Source organism: Pseudopipra pipra, chromosome 10 (assembly GCF_036250125.1).
Source record: "Pseudopipra pipra isolate bDixPip1 chromosome 10, bDixPip1.hap1, whole genome shotgun sequence".
Taxonomy (NCBI): domain Eukaryota; kingdom Metazoa; phylum Chordata; class Aves; order Passeriformes; family Pipridae; genus Pseudopipra; species Pseudopipra pipra.
Genome location: NC_087558.1, coordinates 585,600 through 607,749, shown reverse-complemented (window position 1 = coordinate 607,749; position 22,150 = coordinate 585,600). Strand labels below are relative to the sequence as shown.

The 22,150-nt window shown below is 48.9% G+C and overlaps 1 protein-coding gene and 1 long non-coding RNA gene across 22 annotated transcripts in view; one reads left to right on the top strand and one right to left on the bottom strand.

Moving 5' to 3' along the window:
* The window catches only part of MBNL1 (muscleblind like splicing regulator 1), a 79,347-nt gene that overhangs the window by 43,546 nt on the left and 13,651 nt on the right, over positions 1-22,150 (bottom strand). For 8 of the 21 annotated variants that reach the window (XM_064665662.1, XM_064665664.1, XM_064665665.1 and 5 more), the window contains exon 2: positions 12,736-13,611. The exons of 3 other annotated variants lie outside the window; for them this stretch is intronic. In XM_064665662.1, the coding sequence (XP_064521732.1) occupies positions 12,736-12,909 (174 nt within the window). In that variant the 5' untranslated portion in view covers positions 12,910-13,611. Of the gene's footprint in view, positions 1-9,595; positions 9,615-12,735; positions 13,738-22,150 lie in introns of those variants that run through there. 10 more of the 21 variants (XM_064665654.1, XM_064665659.1, XR_010432955.1 and 7 more) reach the window with 9 other exon arrangements.
* On the top strand, positions 13,605-16,922 carry LOC135419365 (uncharacterized). The gene is made up of 2 exons (XR_010432958.1): positions 13,605-15,279; positions 15,863-16,922. It is a non-coding gene; the product is annotated as an uncharacterized LOC135419365 (long non-coding RNA).

Genomic DNA, 22,150 nt, shown 5'->3' with positions numbered 1-22,150 from the left:
TCCAACCCTACTGACTCTGTGATTTCTGTCACTGGCAGTTTAAGCCTGTTGGAAGACATTTCAACACTACCCCTCTACCCTTCCCATCCAGGCCGAGGCGAAGGAAATGCCACCTCTGCAGATATTATCTGAGCGTGTGTGAGCTCAAACACACGCCCATGACCTGAAGACTCAAACGCTCTCGCTTGAAGTGTTCAGCCACATAGCTGGTGGGAAATGAAAAACTTTCCATGTGTGGGAGCCAACCGAGCTGATGAAACAAACAGGAACATTCAGAGAGAGGACTGGCGTGTCATGAGCTCATTGCAGAAGCACTTTTTCCCCAGGTTCAGCATGTGTGAGGCAGAACCAAAGCCCCAGAGATGAGAGCATCAGCCTCAGGGCTGGGCTGCAAGGCTGCCTTACAGGTGCTTGCTCTTCAAAAACCCAAATTCTCTTTTAATATATTTCACACAGATCTACGAGAGGAAACAACTTATTTCTGAGTATTAAAAGGAAATAAAACCACTATTAAATTCCCCTCTTTCCCCTGCCTTTTTTTTTAATGTGAGACCAGACTGGCTCTAAACACAGTAAAACAGGAAAGTAGTACAATAACAAATGAGAACTTTTCTACCCCACAGCGTCCCTACAAAGAAACATGTTCAAGGTGAGAGCTTTGCTCACCACTATGGCCAAGCCCTCAGAGCCCCAGCAAGGGGTTTCAGGGGAGCTGGAGATGCACTGCTCCCAACAGCCAGTCCTGCTCTTCCATGGCACCACAGCCACTGGGAATCCTGCCTTCCACGGCCCCATCACCACTGGGAATCCTGCCTTCCACAACCCCATCACCACTGGGAATGCCTGCCTTCCACAGCCCCATCACCACTGGGAATCCTGCCTTCCACAACCCCATCACCACTGGGAATGCCTGCCTTCCACAGCCCATCACCACTGGGAATGCCTGCCTTCCACAGCCCCATCACCACTGGGAATCCTGCCTTCCACAGCCCCATCACCACTGGGAATGCCTGCCTTCCACAGCCCCATCACCACTGGGAATCCTGCCTTCCACAACCCCATCACCACTGGGAATGCCTGCCTTCCACAGCCCATCACCACTGGGAATGCCTGCCTTCCACAGCCCCATCACCACTGGGAATCCTGCCTTCCACAGCCCCATTACCACTGGGAATCCTGCCTTCCACAGCCCCATCACCACTGGGAATGCCTGCCGTCCACAGCCCCATCACCACTGGGAATGCCTGCCTTCCACGGCCCCATCACCACTGGGAATCCTGCCTTCCACAGCCCCATCACCACTGGGAATGCCTGCCTTCCACGGCCCCATCACCACTGGGAATGCCTGCCTTCCACGGCCCCATCACCACTGGGAATGCCTGCCTTCCACAGCCCCATCACCACTGGGAATCCTGCCTTCCACAGCCCCATTACCACTCTGAATCCTGCCTTCCGCAGCTCCCAGGGCTCAGACAGCTTTTACACAACATTAAGGAGCAGAAGCTGAACTGAGTAATTTGTCAGGTGATCAAAACAGAATTTGAGCAGTCACTCAGTAACACTTAATTATTTGCCATTTAAACAGAACTGAGAGAAAGGAATGTAACAGCTATGGATGGTGCTGGACAACTGACCTGTGGCTGTACTCCAGACAACAATAAAATCCAGAAATCCTTTCCAAATCTTAAATCTTAAATATGGGTGTATTTTTAGCAAAATATATTTTCAATTTGTTTAAGCACAAAAGAATTTCTTAATTCACAAAAGGTCTTTGCAGCTGCTGAAGGCTCCTTCTTACGTACAAACCTAAAGTCAACACACAAAACACACAGCCCGAAAAAAACCTGGAGGAGCCACCCAGCACCAGTGGCTGCAATTGCTGGAATGATGCACAGCAAGGGCAAGGATTCGAGAGACACGGGGCCTCCTGCACACCCCAAGCCCCCCCGAACAATAAGGCTCTGGAAGTTTACACCTCCTGACCATCACCTGCCTTCAGGGAACCTTGCACATGCCACTAACCTGGGTTGTTCATACACATACAGACATATATACAGTACACAAGGAGCATATACACAGTCTATAGTGTGTACACGCACAGATGTACAGCCCAGAGTAAAACACTTAGTTCACAAGTATAACAAGTAACTTTAACCTTCCACTGTAGCTACTTTTTTATCAGTGTCTAACCACTCAGGTATCTAAAATCATCAGAAACATCTAAACCATAAATGTGGACAAACACTGTGTAAAAATATTTCACATTGTTACAGACATTAAAAGTGTCTTCAGCTAGTGGCCTGAAACATGAAGAGGAGACCTCACTTTCCTCTCCCAATTTTCAGTGCCTGACTTAATGAAGCTAAATGCTAAAGGACTCAAACAAGGCAAAACTATTTGTGCTTTCCTCCATAGTAAAACAAAATAAACCCATCAACAAGTATTAGTTTTCAGACATATTTAATCACACCAGTAGCCACACTTGGAACTAGGTGCAAAAAACCTATTGCAAAGAGCTGGCAGAAACTGGGAACCAACACCTTTTCTCAAGGAGGAATCTGGGAGCCTGTCTGCACACTGCATCCCTGGGGCACTGCCTGAGCTCTGGGTTCTCCCATCTCCTGGGCTCTCCTTTTGCTTCCCCCAGCTCCCGTCTGCTCTGTTCAAACACAGTCCTCTCTTCTGTGCCATCCTCCACGTGGTGTAACAGCACCTGACCTCTTCAACCTCGTGCCTTTTGTCTCTTCTCTCTCTCCCTTTAATTTCTTTCTCTCTCCTGCCTTCTCTTCTAGTTAGAGACTTAATCACCTCCTTACACATTTTACTTTGGTGTGCTGAGGAACTCCCGTGGTCATCACCACCTCTTTCCCTCTGGCTGCCTTCTTTTCTCACTTTCCTCTGGTATCTCCATCTCTGTGCGCTCTGAATGTGCCCCTCACTCATGGGTACCTCCCCTGGGACCTTTCTGCTACCTTTGGGTGCCTCTCCATGACTTCTGGAAAAGGGTCCTTGCTTAGCCCATCAATCTCCTTCTATTTAACACACATTTGAGTTGACTTGTTGCTTATTTAACAATCGCATGCAGAAAAGTTAATTTCTCACCAACATTCACACATTTGCTATGCCTTTAGGTTATTTTTCCCAAAGAGTTCCCTGAGCTTCCTTGCAAACCTGTCTCCTCTCAGTGCCAACACCGCCCCATGTACTCCAGCCTTTGGCAGGTGAGAGCAGATATGACCCCGGGTGCTCACTGCTCTGCCTGCACGTCCATAAAATGATAACCACGAGTGTTTTCTGAGCACAAAATGCAACATGCAAATAACCTGCTACAAGTAAGTTACTGGGGGGAAAGAAGTTTAAACACTTCTAAACACTTCTCCCAGCCATGTTTTAAATGACTGCCCAACCCTACACCACCCTGACCTTTGCTGGTGCCATTAGGAAAGGGCAGTAGTTTTACTTTCATTGCAACAAAAAACTGAGCTGACTTTGAGGTCTGGAGACTCCTTTAACTCCTGCTCTAAAAAGTTTATAATCATTTCCAAAAAAGCCAGTTTTAACCAACACTGCATGGTGTTACTGTTCTAAAAATCCCTTACTTCCTCCTGTTCAGTCCAGCTACAGGAAAAGACCAAACTGCCTGGTCCTGGCTGCAGTGGGCTCACACTTTGCTGCAGGTCTATTTTGCCAGCTGCAGCTCCACACACAGTCACTTCTGTGCAACAAATGCCTGGCTTGGTGAGGGGTTCCTCTGACCAACCAACCCCACCACAAACCCCCCAGCATCACCAGGAAATATTTAAATCACTAATGGGGTTTTTTTCCAATGAAAAAATTCCTTGTGCTCCACTGTCAACAAGAACTTTGCATTGTAAGGTACTTTACTTGGAATTAAAGCTGCCACATATATCCATCATCCATCCATCCATCACCCACACATTCCCTTGTGCAAGGGAAGCATCTCCCTGTGCTCCACAGACACAAGGTGCAGCTGCAGTGTTCAGGCAACAACCAGAGTAAGTAACAAGGTAAGGGATACAAGGAACTGACTCTTCTGTTTCCTCTGAGGTGTGCTTAGTGAGTGTGAACTCTTTAACCCTTCAGTGTGCCCAGTCAGGGGCTCTTCCAGCTGACCTGCATTCTTTTTGGTTACAGTCACTGCAGACACCCCAGCTATCTCCTGACTCAGCTCACAGCAGGGAAGATTTTATTTTACCAGGGCACGGACAAGCAAGAGGATGTCGATGCAGATGATCTTCTGAACACACCCTAGCACCAGAAAGTTGAATTCCAGGCACAATTTCCCATCTACAGCTGGCTCTAAACCCTGATTCCACTGTAAGAAATGGGAAGGGACAGCAGAGCCAGCAGCCCATCCCACTCCAGCTCTCCCTGTCTGCAGTGGCACAATGTGCTCTGAGCTGCTGCACACACGGCCCAATTCTGCTCAAAGACACAAACCAGCTGTACACTTTTCTCCCTCCTAGCATTTGCTTCAGCAATGTTTATAAGGAGTCCCAAGGCCCCAGAAAACATTTCATTCTGCCTGTTCTTTTCAAAAGACTTCAGTTAAATGTGCACACTCTTGTTCCGATATGACAGAACAAATGAAGAAAATCGGAATTCCTGACACTGCTGTGCTGGCTCCGGCACACCTAAAAACCTGCCAGGCTCCTGAGGAATGAGAACCAATCCCTGGGCTAGCCAAAGTTGGAAAGATGCTCTCAAACAAAAAATGTGCAACCTCCCCCTTGCCCAGTATCAAAGACCAGCACTGAAACTGCACAGGGTTTTAGACTGAATCCTGTCAGGATAAAGGAATTCCCTTCTGCCATTATCAGTCTGCTCCCAGAGTGTGACCACTGTCACACACTCACCCTGGGACTCTGCCTGCTCGCTTGCACGCTTCCACACATGATTATTCCACAGGTTCCTCTCCAGCACACATAAATCAATCTTACCCCAGTGATGTTTATGACCAGCTTGTGTTTCTGCTTTCAACATTGAGAATGTTTTTAAAACACCTAGAGAAAGGACAGGGAAAGGGAAAACAACACTGGAAAAGCTGGATATTGAAGGAGCATTAACACTGCTAGGGGCTCAAATGCCACAGGGCTCCTGATGTTCCCAAATTTCAGCAGGTGGGTACTTCCCTTGGACAGCAACTCCATCCACGGCCAGGAGACAGGAACAACTTAATAAGAGCAGAAAACAATGAGCTTTACTCTTGTGAAGTGGTGGTTACCAACTACACCTGCAGCTACCTGGGGTTTGCTGGCTGCTCCTGGACTGTGGGGGGTTTCACTGTGTCCCCAAACAAATGACCTGCTCCCAGGGGATACCACTGACCCCATGACCTGCCCCAGCCACAAACTGCCACGTTCCACCTTGGGTTCAACGGAGAGTTTGCTCCTCCTGGTCCCACAGGAATGTCCCCCAACAGAGGTGGCCTCAGAGCCACCCACCTTTCCCAGCCTCCAGCCCCCACTCTACGCCAGCTGCCTCCTGCTCCCTTGGGCACACATGGACACGTGCCCTCCCCTGCAGCCAGCACAGCAGGAGCAGCAGTGTGCACATACATGAAGGACAACTGCCACACTCTGCCATTCCTCTTTTTCAAATTTAAATCTCCATCTCACAACTATTTATGTCTCTATTTAAGCCTGGAATTATCCCACGCGAATTCACTGAAATCACACCAGCAAAAAGTAATGAGCTTTCTTTGCTCCCCAAACTGCTCCTCTCCTCAAGCAGCACTGTCTCTCTTTTTGCTAACTCCCTAGTATTTTGCCAAGTTAGGAACGGTCCAGAGAACTCTGGAGTCAAAGAGTGTCTTTCCAGGAACTTGACGGGACTTGAAATGCTCTGAGATGAAGCTGGATCCAAACCCACCTCCCCAGCCGGCCCCTGCCCCTGTCCTGCTGCAGCAAACTCGGCACTATGGGCACCCTCCCACGGAGCAGCACCAACACACCCACCATCCCACTGCTGGGCAGCCGGAGGACTTCGCAGGATCTCCAAGGATTTGGGAAGTTTATGCAGTGAGTGTGCTACAACAAAAATGCAGTCTGGGGAAGCAGCTTGCCAGTGCCAGGGTGAAGTCCCCCAGCTACACTATGCTGGATTTATTCCTCTTCTTTAAAAAACCACCTCATCAGATGTATTTTCCTCTATTTGATCAAAATGTTGCACTTGCTTTCAACTACCTCAACACATGTTCTGCATCAGTTAAATCCTCAGATGTTCCCTAATGAAGAGGATAAGTCATAAGTATCTCAATAAATTCAAACATGAACCCTAAGACAGTTTTCTTACTTGCATAATCCTGTATTTCAGGACCTGACAATTCACTGTTGACTTAAATCTCACTTCAACAGCAGTAATCCTCCTAGTGGCACCATGAAATGAGGGACAAGACAGAACTCTGGATCAGGATAAAAGCAGCTCTCGTTATTTCTGATTTGAGTGCTGCTGTGCAGCCCTGGATGGAGAAACAGGCTGGACCCCCAGCCCTCACATGAGCTCAGGCAGGGCCAGCGTGGAACAAAAGGAAGCACAAGCAAACAGAGAGGATTGAGGAGGTGCCTGTTACTGACCAGCCCCAAAATGATGCTGCTTCTCTCTCTTAACAGGGTTGTCTGGACCTGATTGAATTGGTAGGAGGGCTGAGGACTCACTTTGACTTTGGCCAGTGCCCTGGAGAAGAGGCTCCTTCTCAGGCATGGGCCATGCTCGGACACAGCAGCTGCTCCCGATGGGAAGCACAGACTCCCAAGCAACACCAGCGGCAGCAGTTCCTAAATGACATCCAGTTGGGCTAACGAGGCTCTGCCGTCCCAAGGAAGAAACACCAGCACATTTCCAAAGTCAAAAACCAGATGTGATCATTTGGTCTTCAATGTAATTTGTTGCTTCCAACAAATTTCAGAGAGCCTTGGCAACAAGGCATCTGTACTTGGAAAAACAGAGACTTGGGGTCATCCTGGGAAGGAGAGAGGCCTCACAGGCTGCTCCTGACCACACAGTTAAGACTTGGGCAAATGACTGAATGTTCTAAACATGAGGCTTCCTTATTTTATGCCCTTTTACATTTCCCTTGCAAACTAGTTCAGAATTTTACTGATTCTGACTACGCCCAGCAGAGTTCCAGACTGTAACAGAAGCCCATGCTGGTTTCTATTACATACAGCCTCTAAAAAATTAGTGCAAATGCTGCAGAGCAATGTTTTAATTTTTATTTAATTTCTTCCTGCCGAGGCAGAGCTGAAGCTGTAAAATGAGCCGTAACTCTTTTGTCCAAGGATCTGATAAGATTTCAAAACACCATTTATCTTCTCAGAGAGGGACACACGTGCTTTGGATTGTTTGGTTTGTTAATGGACTATTTGCCACTCAGCCTAACAATTGCCCCATTTTCCCTACGTATTTGCCACTTTCCCTTCGCTTCCTCTTCTGGAGCTCAGCCTGTTGGCAAACACACAGGCTGGAGAGGAGAAAAATGGCAAATCAGACCTTAGGAATTTGAACACTGTTTATGTTTTCATTTTTTGCCAAGGGTTACTGCTTTACGAGCTTCCTTGGAATCAGCCATGTGTCCATCTGCCTCCCAGCCTGAGCCTCAGCTCACCTCTGCACCCGGAACCCTGTCCCTGCCTCACGCTCCAGATACCACACAGGTAAAACTCACCTACAGTCACCTGCTCAAGTGTTCTGGGTTTTTCCTTCTGCCTTAATTAAAGAAGAATCAGAGCCATGATCTGCCATGTTCACATTACTAGTCAGGTACACTTACTGGGATCTTCTTTTCTTCATTTTAAAAGAAATAAGGTTTTTATTCTACACCCTTACGTAAGTGTCACGCAAAGAGGAACAGTAAGTCAAAAAATTAATAGTTTTTGAAGCAGTGATGAAGTAGAGAAACTTGAACAATTACCAATTACATCTCTGAGGCAGAAGAAATAAGGTGCTCACCAATTTTAACAATAATTCATTTATATATTTTTAAGGCTTCTTGGTAAAAGGTGGTAGCCACTTCTACAGAATTCAGGAGTTACATTTTTAAAAAATAAATACTTCTTCACTGGAAGATAAAATACTATCATAACAAGTACTGGTGGATCAGACACAAAGCACCACAGCTTCAAGCTCAGATATCATCAGTAAAGAGACTTGCACTCCTAGTTTCCAGAAGCAGAGAAATGTGTAAGTTCAAGACTTTTCAGCTGTTGAAGGGAGAGTAGGAAAAAGCTTTTACACTTCACTGGGACACCCAGCTTAAGCAAGAAGGAGCTGCCTTAGCTGAAGAGTAACTTGAGAGAGCAAAAATTGATTTGGAAGCTGCAGAGTCTGTGGTGAATGTTCACTCCAAAGGGAGGTGTGTGACTCCATTCACCATGTCCACTGAAAAGCCAGCAGGTTTTGGGCCACAACAGCTCCCACGCCGCAGAAAGCCCAGGTGGAGCCATGCTGAGCCCTCCCTGTGTCACACTCCCTGTGTCACACTCCCTGTGCCACACTCCCTGTGCCACACTCCCTGTGTCACACTCCCTGTGCCACACTCCCTGTGCCACACTCCCTGTGTCACACTCCCTGTGTCACACTCCCTGTGCCACACTCCCTGTGTCACACTCCCTGTGCCACACTCCCTGTGTCACACTCCCTGTGTCACACTCTCCCAGCACAGGGCAGCAGAGCAGGGCAGCCCCGCACTGGGGTGTCCTCTGCATCTGCAGCCTCCCACAAGATTTGCATTTGACATCTATCTCCCCATTGTTCAGACATCTTTATCTCAGCTTTCAGGAAACGCAGATGACTCATCTATCGGAACATCTGACGAGGCTAACGTAATTTCAAAATGAGTTCTCCTTAGGCTTATTTTTCCAAGCAAAAAAAAAATAAAAATGAAGAAAGTGTTTCAAAATTACACTAAAAATCAAATTTCTGTTGCAAACCAGCTTCCTGATTTAGGAACTCGAGTGCTTATTTTTGCTGTAGACAGTCTAATAGGCTTTTAGGCATCCAAATTTAGGGAAAAATCCTACGGCATTTAAACAAGGCAGAGTCAGAGCTGGAGCTGACTCAGCCGCTCCAGCGCACAATTTGAATACACTACATAATCATTCTTGGTTTAAAATTATCCTCCTAATATCTAAGGGCCAGATTACCCCACACAAGTTCATCTCGATTTGTGCACTCCCCTAGGCCAGCCTCGCAGGTTTCATCAGCACTAATTAGGCAGCAGACAATATCCCGCTGGGGCTGTCCCGGCCCTGACCTCCTCCTGCAGCACCTCGGAGGCTCCAGCCACAGGCCTGGCTGCCTCCTCCTCCCCACACTCCCAATTAACACACACCAGCAGCTGCTTGTTCCCCCTCACAGGTAAGAAGGAGCTGCCAGGTATGCCAGCAGGATGTGTTGTTTCCCAACAAGTGACAGTGTCCAGAGCCCAAGGCTGCAGTGCCACCGCTCCTCACACAGTGCGGGGCAGAACCCCGGGAGTCAACACCCCTCTCCCTGCTGAGCCCTGCGCAGAGTTTGTGCATTCACTTCACAGGGAGGGGGAGAAATAATGGAAAAAGAAAAAGAAGTGCCTTACCCAAACCTAAAGTTCCACTTCTGGCACCTATTTTTGCCTCCTCCAGGCAGGGCAGGGCACGGCAGTGGCGTTTGCCCGCGGCGGCTGTGTGCTCCATGCGCTCTGTCCCCTCCGTCCCCCGCTCTGTGCCCACAGAGGACATCTGGGCAGAGGCCAGAGGTGAAGGGCACTGCCACTGCACAGGGTCCCCTCCCAGTATCTGCTGTGTCTGTTTATGTTCTAAATATAGCAGAGCACATGGGCCAGCTCCAGCTCCAGAGAAGTCCTGCTCCAGGGGCTGCAGCTCTGCAGCGCTCACACCTGCCTGACGTCAGCTCTCACACAGCACACTCACACCAGATCTTGGGAGTGATACCAGTGACAGAACGCAGCATCACAGACTGGTTTGGGCTGGAAGGGCCCTTAAAGGCCATCTCATTGCAGCCCCCTGCCAAGATGCATTCTTACTTTGTGAAAAAAATAATTCAGTGGCTAAATATATGTTTACCTGCAGGAGTTAATGTAAGAATAGCTGTTTAACTAATACTAATATTATATACATTCAATAAGAAATCAAGTACTTTAACATTAATGTAAATTTTTCAGTGCACTGGTATTTTAGTAAAGAGTAGAGATATTACATATTGAATTACTGAAAAATTAAAAATTATTTTTGAATGTCCTAATCAAAAATCTTTTTTTCTCTGTGCTAAACTACTGACTGACCTTACAGGGTCTAGATGGAGCCGGTGCAGCATTTCCCTAAATTGTTTTTATAGAACATCTAAAGTTTGGGATATTGCAGACAAGGTAACACAGTGACTAGTGCTGTTCAGCTCAGCACACACCAAAACTGACCCAGAGTTGACACAAACCCAAAACTGAGCAATGGCTTCAGCAATGGGGACTGGGAATTCCCAGATATTCCCTCTTCTGTTTACCCCCGGTATTCCTGTACATGATACAGCTCCTTAACCACCCAGCCCAGCCCAGGGCAGCCGCTGGCAGCCAGGGGTGCCAGGCCCACGCCGGGCCCACGCCGGCCCATCAGGAGCAGCTGCCCTGCCCCGCGCCCCGGCCGCGGCGAGGGGATCGCCCGAGCCCCGGGAGCCTCTCCAGCACACAGCAGCTCTGCCACAGGCCAACCTTTCAGCAGGAGCACAAGTAAACAGCTCTGGTCAGCAGAGTATTTTTAAACAGCAGATTCTTTCCCAGCTCCCAGCTTGGTCCCTGCACTGACTCCCCGGGGCAGCAGCAGGCTCCTCTCCTCCAGGATCTGCAGTAACGCTGTAAGCTAACTACGGTTATCACCCGCGGACCTTGCAGCGCTTGGCAAAGGTCATCCTTAGCCCTGCATTAAAAAAGGAAGCAAAGAGCCCTGATGACGGCAGCAGAAGGGCCAGCCGTGCCACCGGGGCTGGGGAAGCCTGGCCAGCCTGGTTCATCCCCTCTCATACAGACACCAGCCCATGCTGCTGCCCGGCTCCAGCACCGCCGGCCTCCCCAGCCAGCACTGAGGGAGACCTTAAGGCACTTCCAACAATGTCAGAAGTCTGAGCAGGGGATGCTGGCACGCAACAAACCTGGGTGATGCGTCCTACGGCAAAGGAGATTCATGTCCCGTTCACTCTGGTGGCTGGTTTCCACCCTTTTGGCTGGATCCTCACCCTGAGAAGTGCAAGGCCAGCAGGGTCAGGCTGCTGTGGCCGGACACGTTGCTGGGAACCAGGGGACACTGCAGGTGCTGCTTCACCACCAAACCCATCCTGGCGCTCTCGGTCCCTCACGCAGGGACAGGCTGGAGGCTCCAAGGCCAGGCCTGTGTTCTGGCAGCACTGAGGTGACACCGCGGGGCTGGGACTCCCCGCCAGCACTGGCTCCGCTCCTACCTCCCACACTTGTCTAATGCATAAAAACATCTTATTTCGACATTTTAAAATTAAAACCCCTGCATGCATTTTAATTACTGTAACTTTAAAACAAATTTCAACAACACAGAAACAAAACCATTTCCATTTCTGCAAGTTAAATCACGGCTGGGGGTGATGGGGTGGGTATTTCAGGCCCAAGAGCACTGTAAAGCTTTACCCTCTACCCGATCTGAGACAAGACCCGTTTTCAAGCTCGGGATGTTGCAGGATTGACACAAACCCACTGTAACCCACTTCCTGCTGGCTGCGCCGGGGCCTGGCTGTGCACGACCTGCAGTAGCTGCTACAGCTACAACTCCCTCCCCAAGCACGTCTCTGCCAGCAGCCAGCTCCACACACTCACTCCACTTCCCAGGAGCTGGGCCCAGCAAGAGAAAATTACACTGGAGAAAAAACTGACAGACAGATCTCTGCTTCCTAACTTCTGATTTTTTCATGACTCTACTGAATTAATTCTGTACTGTTTGTGGGATGAGTATTTTACATAGTTTATTTAATTCATGAAAAACTAAGGGGAGGCAATGGGACCCACACATTTGACGCCCATCACTGGAACTACAGCTACAGTGAAACAACAGTCATACATTTACAGCACCTAGCTTGGATATGTCTCCTGCAAACCCTCTCTGCTCCTGCCCTGCTTGCACATCCAGAGGCACCTTGCCTTCTTGTAAGTGCTGTCCCTCCCTTAAGCAAGTGCATTTAGGAAAAAGATGGGATAACCACAGCAGTGCCAACCACAGAAAGGCAAGCAGGGTGCTCACGGACACCCAAATAACCCAGGGAGGAAAACACTCTTCTAAGGTTCACCATCAGCTGTCCAGAGACACCAACGACCCGCTGGTAGTTATGAGATGGAAACAAATCCTCATATTGCTTACGTGGTTTGTGCTATTAAAAACAAAGAATCCTTACAGTGACTTTGCTGTTTCTACGTGAAGTGCCCTTTATTCCAGGTACAGGCAGGGAATAATTTGGAGGCAAAAAATGAGACCCTGTAGCCATACCAGAGGATTTCAGCCCTGCCAGGCGTATTTTCCCTTCATTCCCTCTATCCTTCCCCTGAGGAAAACAGCAAAACAAACCGACAGGCATCAGTAAAATAAAAGCAGCAGAACACCCCACTGCTGGCAGCCAGCACGCGCTCCCGTTCGGCTGCAGGGCTCCTCTGGCTACAACTGCTTCTTTCATTAACTACATATCCTTGAAAATAATGTAACATTTACTCACTTTCAATGAGTCAAAGCAGGCGATTACACGTCCGTTCTCAACTTGGCAGCTTTTCGATGGGTGTGCAAATTTACATTCCGTGTCTGGTCTCGAGCAAGTCCCCCTTTGGAACTCCCTACACACTTCCAGCGTTAGCCATTTTGTGTCCCGGATCGGCGTGACACTAACAGCCATCTTTAGATTTTACAGGTAGTTAAAATTTCCAATAAAAACGAGGAGCTGAACTGATAAACTGGAAATGACGAAAGTGCCACCTCCAGAACACAGTTTTCCCCCGCTCCCTATGTTAAAACAAGTACGTGTAAAACTGGGTGGCTGCAATCCCGAGGACGAGCTGTGTCACCAGAGTTCGGGGAGCGAGCCCGCTCCTGGGCCGGGCAGGCCGGGACTGCCAGCCAGGTGCGCCTGCGGGAGCGTGGCCGGGACGAGCCCCGCGCTCAGCAGCCCATCCTGAGTGCGGGCGTGGGGCCGCGGCGGCTCTGGCAGCGCTTCCCGAGGGCTCCCGGGCCGGCGGCTGGCAGGTGCCTCCAGGCAGCGATGGCAGCGGGCTCTGCGGTGCGATCGGGATCGATTAGTTTGGCATAGACAGATGCAGCAGTTTAGAGCAACGACCGACACTGGCTTTGGGCTGGGGTTTTTCTCCTCCTCTCCACGGCTGTCGGGTGGCAGAGCTCTGACCTTCGGGGCACACTTTAGTGCACAGTGCGGCGGCGGCGGGGGGGCAGCGCCGGACCCTCCTCCCGGCGGCGCGGGGCTGGCAGCGGCGGAGCGCTGTCGTCGCAGTCTAGCTGGCAGCAAGCAAGGCAAAAGCAGCGGCTGCTCTAGAAGCGGTCCCAAGCAGCAGCGACGTCAGGAAAGGCACTTCTTAGTACCAACCTGTGGAGAGAGGAGACACGTTAGGGGCGGCGGGCGCCCCGCGAGCCGCGCCCCGCGCAGGGCAGTCCCGGCGGCGGGGCCGCGTCCCCGCGCGGGGCCGGCGGCCGCTCCGCCCGCGGCCAATCGCGGCGAGCCTTGCAGCGACACCGCGGGCAGGGAGCCAATGGCGGGGGCCGTCTTATGAAAGGTCGCGCCTGTCAGACGCCGGCCGCGCTGCCCCGAGCGCGCCCGCGGGGGGACGCGCGCGCGGCCCGGCGGGGCCGGTGCGGGGCCGGGAGCGGGGCCGGGAGCGGGGCCGGCACCGCCGGGAGCGCCCGCCCACCCTCGCAGCGCTCGGGCCCGGCGCCGCCCCCCCGCCCGCCGGAGCTCTCCGGGGGACGCGCGCGCGGCCCGGCGGTACCGGCGTGCGGAACGCGGGGGCGGCGCGGGAGCGGCCCCGGCCCCGCCCCGCCCGCGGCCCGGCCCGGCCCTGGCCGCCGCACGGCCCTCGCGGGGCCGACAGACCCGCCACAGCGCTGACCGCCCGCTCGGACACGGACGCCGGCACCGCGCTCCCCGACACCCCGAGGGAGCGCGCCGCCCGCCCGGCCCTGCCCCGGCTCCCCCGGCCACCGCCGAGAGGGCGAGCTGCGGCCCCGCCATGAACATCGGCCGCCGCAGAACCCCGGGCGCGGGGCAGACCGGCCCCGCCGTGCCAGGGAAGATGCCCGGCTCTGCCACAGAAGTGATAAGGGAAAAGCCTGGTGCCACCTGCAAATACACCTCTAGAATAGTCACCTGCGGCTCCTGTCCCCGCCTGAGGATCTCCGAGGAGCAGCCCAGAGGACGGAGCAGAAGGGCCCTGGTGGCACGGCCCGGGACGTGCTGACGGACAACAACAACGGGAATTCTCTTGTCGGCACTGCAACCCCAACAGCATCCTCCTGCCTGCCTTTGGGGGAAGGTTGTTCCCGTCCCCGTCTTTCTAAAGACACTGCTTCATCATCTTCCTACTTCCCACCAGCCCCAGAGCAGGTCACTGCCACAGTCACCACGAACACACCCCGGGAAGCGATGCTGTCCGCATGGATGCAAACCAATGAGAAAAACCTACAAAGAGTCTTTTTCCAGGGACCGAGTGATCAGAACAACCACAGGGGAAGGAAAGCACACCTAACAGAGCTAATGAGATTACAACAGGCACCGTGGGTTCCTTGCCAGGACACTTGTAATCATGCCACATTTTTAATCCCTGCTAGCAAGAGACAAACAATTGTGCATAATTACTTACAAGCACAAGTTAACAACTGTCTTCGTGGTAAACACAGATACTCAATTGCTTCAACTGCCCAAAACTCCCAAGTCAGGGTCATCCTGTGCCAGTAGTCACCACTCATTGGTGCTTGGGATATTGAAGACTCAGGTCTTGAAAACTTATTCCCTAACAAGTGCCCCAGGCAAACGAGTTTGGCTCTCCCACCAGTGCCACACTCCCAGCCATGACAGATTAGCACCAGGAGATCTGAAAGCCCAGAACACGCTGCTCTGCCCAGGGCCTCGTGCCAGTGGGTCCAGCAGGCCCACAGGGCACCCCAGCTGCCCCGTGCAGGACTGCCAGCACATCAGAGAGCTTTTGGGAGCCTGAACACATCCCCCAGCCTCCAGTCAAGGTGCACTGCAACTCCACAGGTGAGAGCTGGATCCACATCCCACCACCACTCCTGAGCTGCACAAAACAACTTCTGAGTGTTATTTTGTGACGAGTGTTTATTGCCTGTGAGACCCTCAGGGTGCTGCCAGGAAGAGCTCTGCAACAAAGCTGTGGAACAGCTCTAAGCAGGGTTTTCTCCTGTTCATCACTTTGGTACCCAATCCATACCAAGCATTGATTTTTCCAAACACCGAGAAGAGTTAGAGCAGCAATTGATGTATTTTACACGCAGAAGCCAATGCAAGTTAAAGGCCACGCTTTCCAAACAAGACATTTAATTTCACTCTCATTACACAAGTAGTCACCCCTAACGAGGAATGAAAGAGAGCATAAAGGCAGCACACAAATTGAGAACAGATGAAAACTACCTTTTGTGCTCACACGTACTCACAGGAGGAATATCCCTGGTAAAACTCCCCAAACCATGTTTCAGTCCTGGGTTTGTAATAAGTTCTCTGCTAGGAGCTGGACAGCCCTTGACTCAGAGGGAAATCCTGCTCCTGCTGAGCTCAGTGACATACCTGTGACTGCACTAACCCAAGCTGAATTTTCCTTTTCCAGGCTGCCAGCCACAAGAAGACAAGTATTACTCCCAGGAGCTGTAATGCCTCGAAGGTAAATCTTCAGAACGTGAAGAAATACTAAATGTATATTTTGTCTGCACAGTTACTTGAAGAAAAAGTGTTTTGTCAGAATTTGTTATCTACCTGAAAACAGCCAGAAATGTCAGCTTTAAAAATAGTCTTCGAGCAGAAATAAAGAAAAACTGTGGACCAGAGGTTTACCTTCAATATCTCCACTAAATAAAGGAAGATGTTAGCATGGAATTATAATTTTTTATCTCCATAAACTATTTTCCCTCACTATGAAATTCCCTTGTGGTATTCCAAGTCACTAAAGAGTCCCCAAGAAGCTTCAAATGCTACATGATACACTGTCTGCAAAACCCAGGTGACACATGGGATGTCTCCTCTGGGCTGTCTTTAATAAGCTGAGAAGGACTGCAGCAAATCCAGAGGGAGAACCGTAGGGACAGGCAGGAAAAGGATTGAGCTGAACTTTTTAGTTTTTGTTTCATTAAAACTGATTTAGGGGCAGAGTTTCTAGACCTCACCTAGTAGGCCAGTCAGTACTAAAGGCTTTTCTTAATCCACAGGTGGGTTTTGAAGTTCAACTTCTGAAATTTGGAAGGATTTGCTACTTGTTTTGGGAATGTTGCAACATTGGTTTGGCCAAAGCATGACCTTGACTTTACTGATTATTGGGAATACAAGGAAAATGAAGCTAAAAATGTTGAAAGCAAATTTTAAAAGTGATTCTCAGAAAAAACAGAAGAGAGAAATAACACGGAGAAGTCATTCCTTAAGAGGATAACAGAGATGACTCAGTTGTCTGCTGAGCTGGGTCAATGAAAATGATTAAGAAACAGCCTCACAAATCAATGGAAAGGTTATCTGGAAATGCCCAAGAAAGTAAAGCTAACACAGAAGAGAGTCCTATTACTTCCCATTACTGCTATAAAGAAATGTTGTACAGCCAGGTTAATGATACATTTTTCCTCCTCGTTACAGTCTTTGACACAAAAATAAAGTGTCTCCCTGCGCTGGGGATTGTTCTTAAAGAGCCATTGTTTTCACTCTTCCTGTCACTGGGTTTGCTGGACATCACTGTTTTCTCTATCTCAATTCACACACGTCTCTCAAAAAAAGATGTATAAAGCTGGGCAGGCAAAAAGCCCAACACTGAAGGAGAAGATGGCAGGGAAGAATGCTATTTTTATGCTCAGAGAAAGTGGAAGCTGAAAACACCAGTCTCAATGACATGAGAACTGTCAGCAAGAACAGATAATTACACAACGTGAATTCATCCTCATGACAATGACTCTAATGAGATAGGAAATGGGATAAAATCAATATTCTATTTACACTGACGGGGCAGTCCCAAAGCTTGAAATTGCCAAATGTCTGTCTTTTAAATCAAGGAACACAAAATTACTGACTGCCTTGTAGTATTTTCAAAACACCTCTGCCAAACTCAAAGTTTACCAATAACATATCTCAACATAAAATTTGGAAGAGATACAGCAATTACTCCTCGGCACAACTGAGGGATATAATTATAGTGCTGTCACAAAATTAAGCTGAAACAATGAGCTAATGAACATCTTGGCCACGTAACAGTATAGGATTGGGTAAAGAAAAATAGTAAACTACAGCTGAACAACCCAATTGTCTTGTACTATAGCCCCACAGGAGCTGCACCCACTGCTCTCATAGGACAGCATGGAAAAGCTAAATGACCCCTCTCTCAATTTGGGACTTTCACAAATACCTGGAACAAACGGAGTGCAAAGGCAGGGCAGAGAGCAGCCAGCTCTGGAGCAGGACTGCCCAGGTGCTGTACCCTGAGATGGATTCCACAGTTCCCCAGCCCAGCAGCTTGGGACTCAGAGCCTGCTAACACCACAAGCACACGTTAGCTCTGAATTACTGAGTCCCACACTGGATTTGTAAAAAACTGCCAACACTGCTTCTGTGACCCAGATATTTTGCATTATATACATAGTTTTAGTAGTAGTAGTAGTAGTGTTTTAAAGGTTTTTTTCTGTACTGTTTTAGCTCTGACAGACTCGCCTGGTGCAACCTCCCACTGACTTCAGTGGCTCCTCTGGCACATCCCCGTCAGACGTGGTTTTATCTGAGTCTATTTCACAGTTTCTGGAACTGTTTTAGCAGAACCACCTAACTGTGACATTCCATCTGAATTTAACACACCCAAGTGCACTCAGTTCATGAAAACGGGATAAATAATGAAAAAGAGGCCACATGTTGCACAGTACGTGCCCCAGGCACGTGCAGGAATCAGGTACTGCTCCAAGACTTCTGTCCCTAATCAAACCACAAACAAGTTCCCACCAGCAGTGCACTGGCACTGATATACAAATCCCCCAGCCCAATCCTCTCTTACTTTAGATTACAGTAATGCTATTTTCAAGTCAGAAAGTTATACTGCAAATTCCATAAACCCTCTTTTCTTTAAGGAGCAGACGGTTACGGATTAGCCACCATTGCTGCAATTTTAAAAATCTTTAAAGTCAAGAAATATGCCTGTTGATTTCTCTTTTTAATGACCTGGGGCATATATCAGTCTCCTTTACAAACTTTGGGACTTGAGGGACATGCAGAATTCACAGTCTGACAGCCTTAGCTGGACGTGTATTTATGAAGGAGAGCAGGGACAGGCCAGTGCCTGTCTCGGACAAGGACATGGCACATGAGCTGTTGTTCTGCTCTTGCAACTTCAAAACAGGGATGGATTACTCTGCCTTTAACCCATTTTCCATCAAATTTGTGCATTACAAAGCGTTCACATACCCATCCCCACCACCGAACTTGCAAATACTGTTTCTGGTAATAAAAACGTATCCACACTGTAATTCCTTTATCATAACATCCACATAATGTATTGCAGAAATGGGAAGTTCTCTATTACCCTGGCATAGGGGGATTTCAACTGTTTAAGAAGCGAAATTTCCCAAGCAAGTCTAAAAAGAAGTTGTTTATCTTTAAAAATAACAGCAATCTAGTGATGCAAGTTAAAATTCTGAGAAGTAACAAACTGAACAGAAAAAAACAAGAGCTCTTTTATTAAAATCAGTCTTACATGCTTGCTCTAATTAACAGTAATTTTAAATATGTTGTTTCTATACAAAGACATTTGAGAGGCTCTAACAAAACAACTATGCACTCTTCCAAAAACTACAAGCTACTTATTAATCGGACTCTTGCACATTTTGTTTGATTAACTGCAAATGTACACAAGCCAAGCGAGGCAGGAGAGCAGCGAGATGACCCACGGCAGTGGGGTCAGACCAGGATCAGGCCCCCCAACACCACCATCCCCCCGGGGCAGCACAGACTTGTAAAACCTTCCCTGCTCCCTCCCGTGCAGGGGTGTGACCCTCATCTCCCAGCCTGTTTCAGTGGGAGCGGGTGTCGGGTGTTCTCCTCAAGAACAGCCATGTGGCAAACCCCACGGTGAATCCCACAGGAGAGATTCAGAGCTGGGAGGTGCCTATAACAGTAGCAAAGAGGAAACACTCCCACAGTGACAGCTGATTTCTAACTGTACATGTGTGTATGCATTTATATAAAACGTGATTATTGGCATCATCCATGATAACCTTCACCACAGAAAAAAAAATCCATGTCCATGACTCAGCAAGGGAAGCAACTGCTTCCTTCTGCCAGCAAATTCCGTTGTGCCAATGAAGTGAAGGAGAAGTGACCCAGAGGAGCTCTCACTGGTGAGAGGTGCAGCAGACACCCCCCCAGCTTCTTGCAGCCCCAATGCTTAAACACCTCCTGTACCAGAAGGGAAAACACACTTCACGAATATCACAATGCACCTTACTACTACTCAGGTACCCACCTTTTACAATCAGATAAACGGGGTTTCACTTTCCTTCCTAATGCAGCTGCCACATGGCCTTGGTTGCAAAAGGTGGCTTTTCCTTCCCCAGAAATGGCTGGATAGAGCAGTGGGGAAAAGAAGTCCTGAGAGACCATTGCAGCGAGCTGCTGATGGAGCAGGGCATACACAGGGCAATACTGGCACTATCATTCATTCATTACTGGGAGCACTTGCTCCAGCCAACAAGCTCACGCACTTGGCCTCACCAACCCATCCCTGCTGGGCCCCCTCTCCCAAATTCACCCCCGACACCAAACTCCAGATTTCAAAGTTCTTGCCCAGTAACATGCCAACTGCTTTGTTAGGAGGATAATTTCAAGTCAGGAGTCTGGATGCAGCCACCACATCCCTGCACACATCCAATTACTTGGCGAGATTAAATCTGAACCTAATTACCAGGAACGGAACAGGCCATTCATGTCACCTGCTCTGAGCTGGTGTGTCATCCCACTCCTGGTGACAGGGCCCTGCTGGCCCTGTGCTGTCACACAGGGAGTGACACATGGGGGCTGATGGGGAGTCCTTGGCACAATTCCGTGGGGGCACCTTCCTACTCACTGTCTGCTGCGTGACAGGCACTGTCCAGCCAGGCCCAGCATTTTTTTGGGAATTACCTGGAGTGCTTCACCTTGCATCTGACTTGAGGGCAACCAAAAAGGGACGTGAGTGCAGCTGAGGAGGAACTTGTTACACCCAGTTCCGCTCTCAGCAGCCGTTAGAGCTCATCGTCCGATGGCCCGGGCACCTCAGCTCACCATGGTGAGCTCTGGCAACACAGGGACAATCACTTGCTTCTCTCCAAGGACCAGAACATTTTGTGGGAATGGGGAAAGCGGGGTCACTGACACAGTCTGGACTGAAGGAATGCTGCGGCGAGTGGCAAACCAGCACCCTGGCTCTGCAGCAAGACCGGGCAGCACCCGGGGGACCCACGTCTCCAAGGCCACCCCAGGGTCCCACAGTGGCAGTACTGCCATGCTGGGGACACCCAGAGCAGGGAGGCACTGCCAGCTCAGTGAGAGGACAGCACTGCCCAACTTGGTCACTGACAACATGAACCACAAAGCAAGGACAGTGCTGGAACCCACTGCAGTGTCTGCTGAGGGACAGGAGACACAGAGACCACGTTCACAGCTGGCTGTTCCTCCCTGAATCTCAGATCCCAGAGATTTTCTATTTTTTTATACATTTTGACCTTACATTTAATTTATGTTTATCAATCATATCCTTCCAGGATAAAAACTTGTACAACTTTTCAGAAAATACAACAAATCTATATAATTTCTTTTCATTAGTTACATAGGAATCTAAATCCCAGAGAGTTTTTAACTCTCTCTGCTCTGCCACCATCTGAGGTATCCAAGATCACTGTCGTGCAGTAATACAAAAGCAAAATGATTCTTCCATACACAGTAAAACTAATCCAGTTTAGGAGACTGCTTTCTTTGACTTAACAGATATCCCTACACAGACAGTGCTCAGCAGCACAGAAGCACTTATTGATGTGATTAATTCTGCATCGTGACCAATCTCACCCAAGCTAAATAAATACATGTGCCTTCAGATACCAAGGAAAAGCTCCAAATTAGTCACTGGTATTAAAGAGAAGTAATAAAAATAATAAAAACTGCATGACTATGTTTTATTTTAGGAAAGAAGTGGAAAATGTCTTTGAGACAATTTTTAATCAGTATTTTGCTTTAGTATATTGTTGTTTGTTCATCTTGAAGCATGATATTTATATAGCTAACAATAACCACAAGAAACAACCCACTAATGGCCCCTGTTTGGAACAGCTTTGCAGCACAAGCTCTCAGCCAGGAGAGCTGCTGTGACACACGGGGGTGGGTTAGGAAGGGACTTCTGAGCTGGACTGGTCGTGTCAGGGACAGCAGTGGGGCCCTTAACACTGTGCCATGGAATTTCTCACATGGAAGACTCCTCTCTATCCTCTACTTGGGTTCTCCTCAGTGTGTCCCCTTTTCCTCTAACATACCTATACAAGCTACCCAAATTGAATACACAGTGAAGGAGTTTTGGGGAAAGCTCAAAAGATTACAGTTGTCCTTGTATTTTCTCTCTTCCCTCTAAAAGCCATTGAAAACCACCAATTACGAAAGTTTAAATCTCTACTCTTACACAAAAAAACATGGAATATTTGGAAAATAGCTTCTGAAAAGGGTTAGGAAAAATCACTTTTTAAAAAACAGCTATTAAAGACAAAATGCTTAGAAGTTGTAGAAAACAAAACAAACAAACCCAAAGCATTAATTTTGTCAGTCATGCAGAAAAACAAGCGAAAGAAGTTCAAATTCTTGTATTTCAGTTCCACCATTAGCTGTATTTAATTAGAAGAATCGAACAGAGCACTGCGTC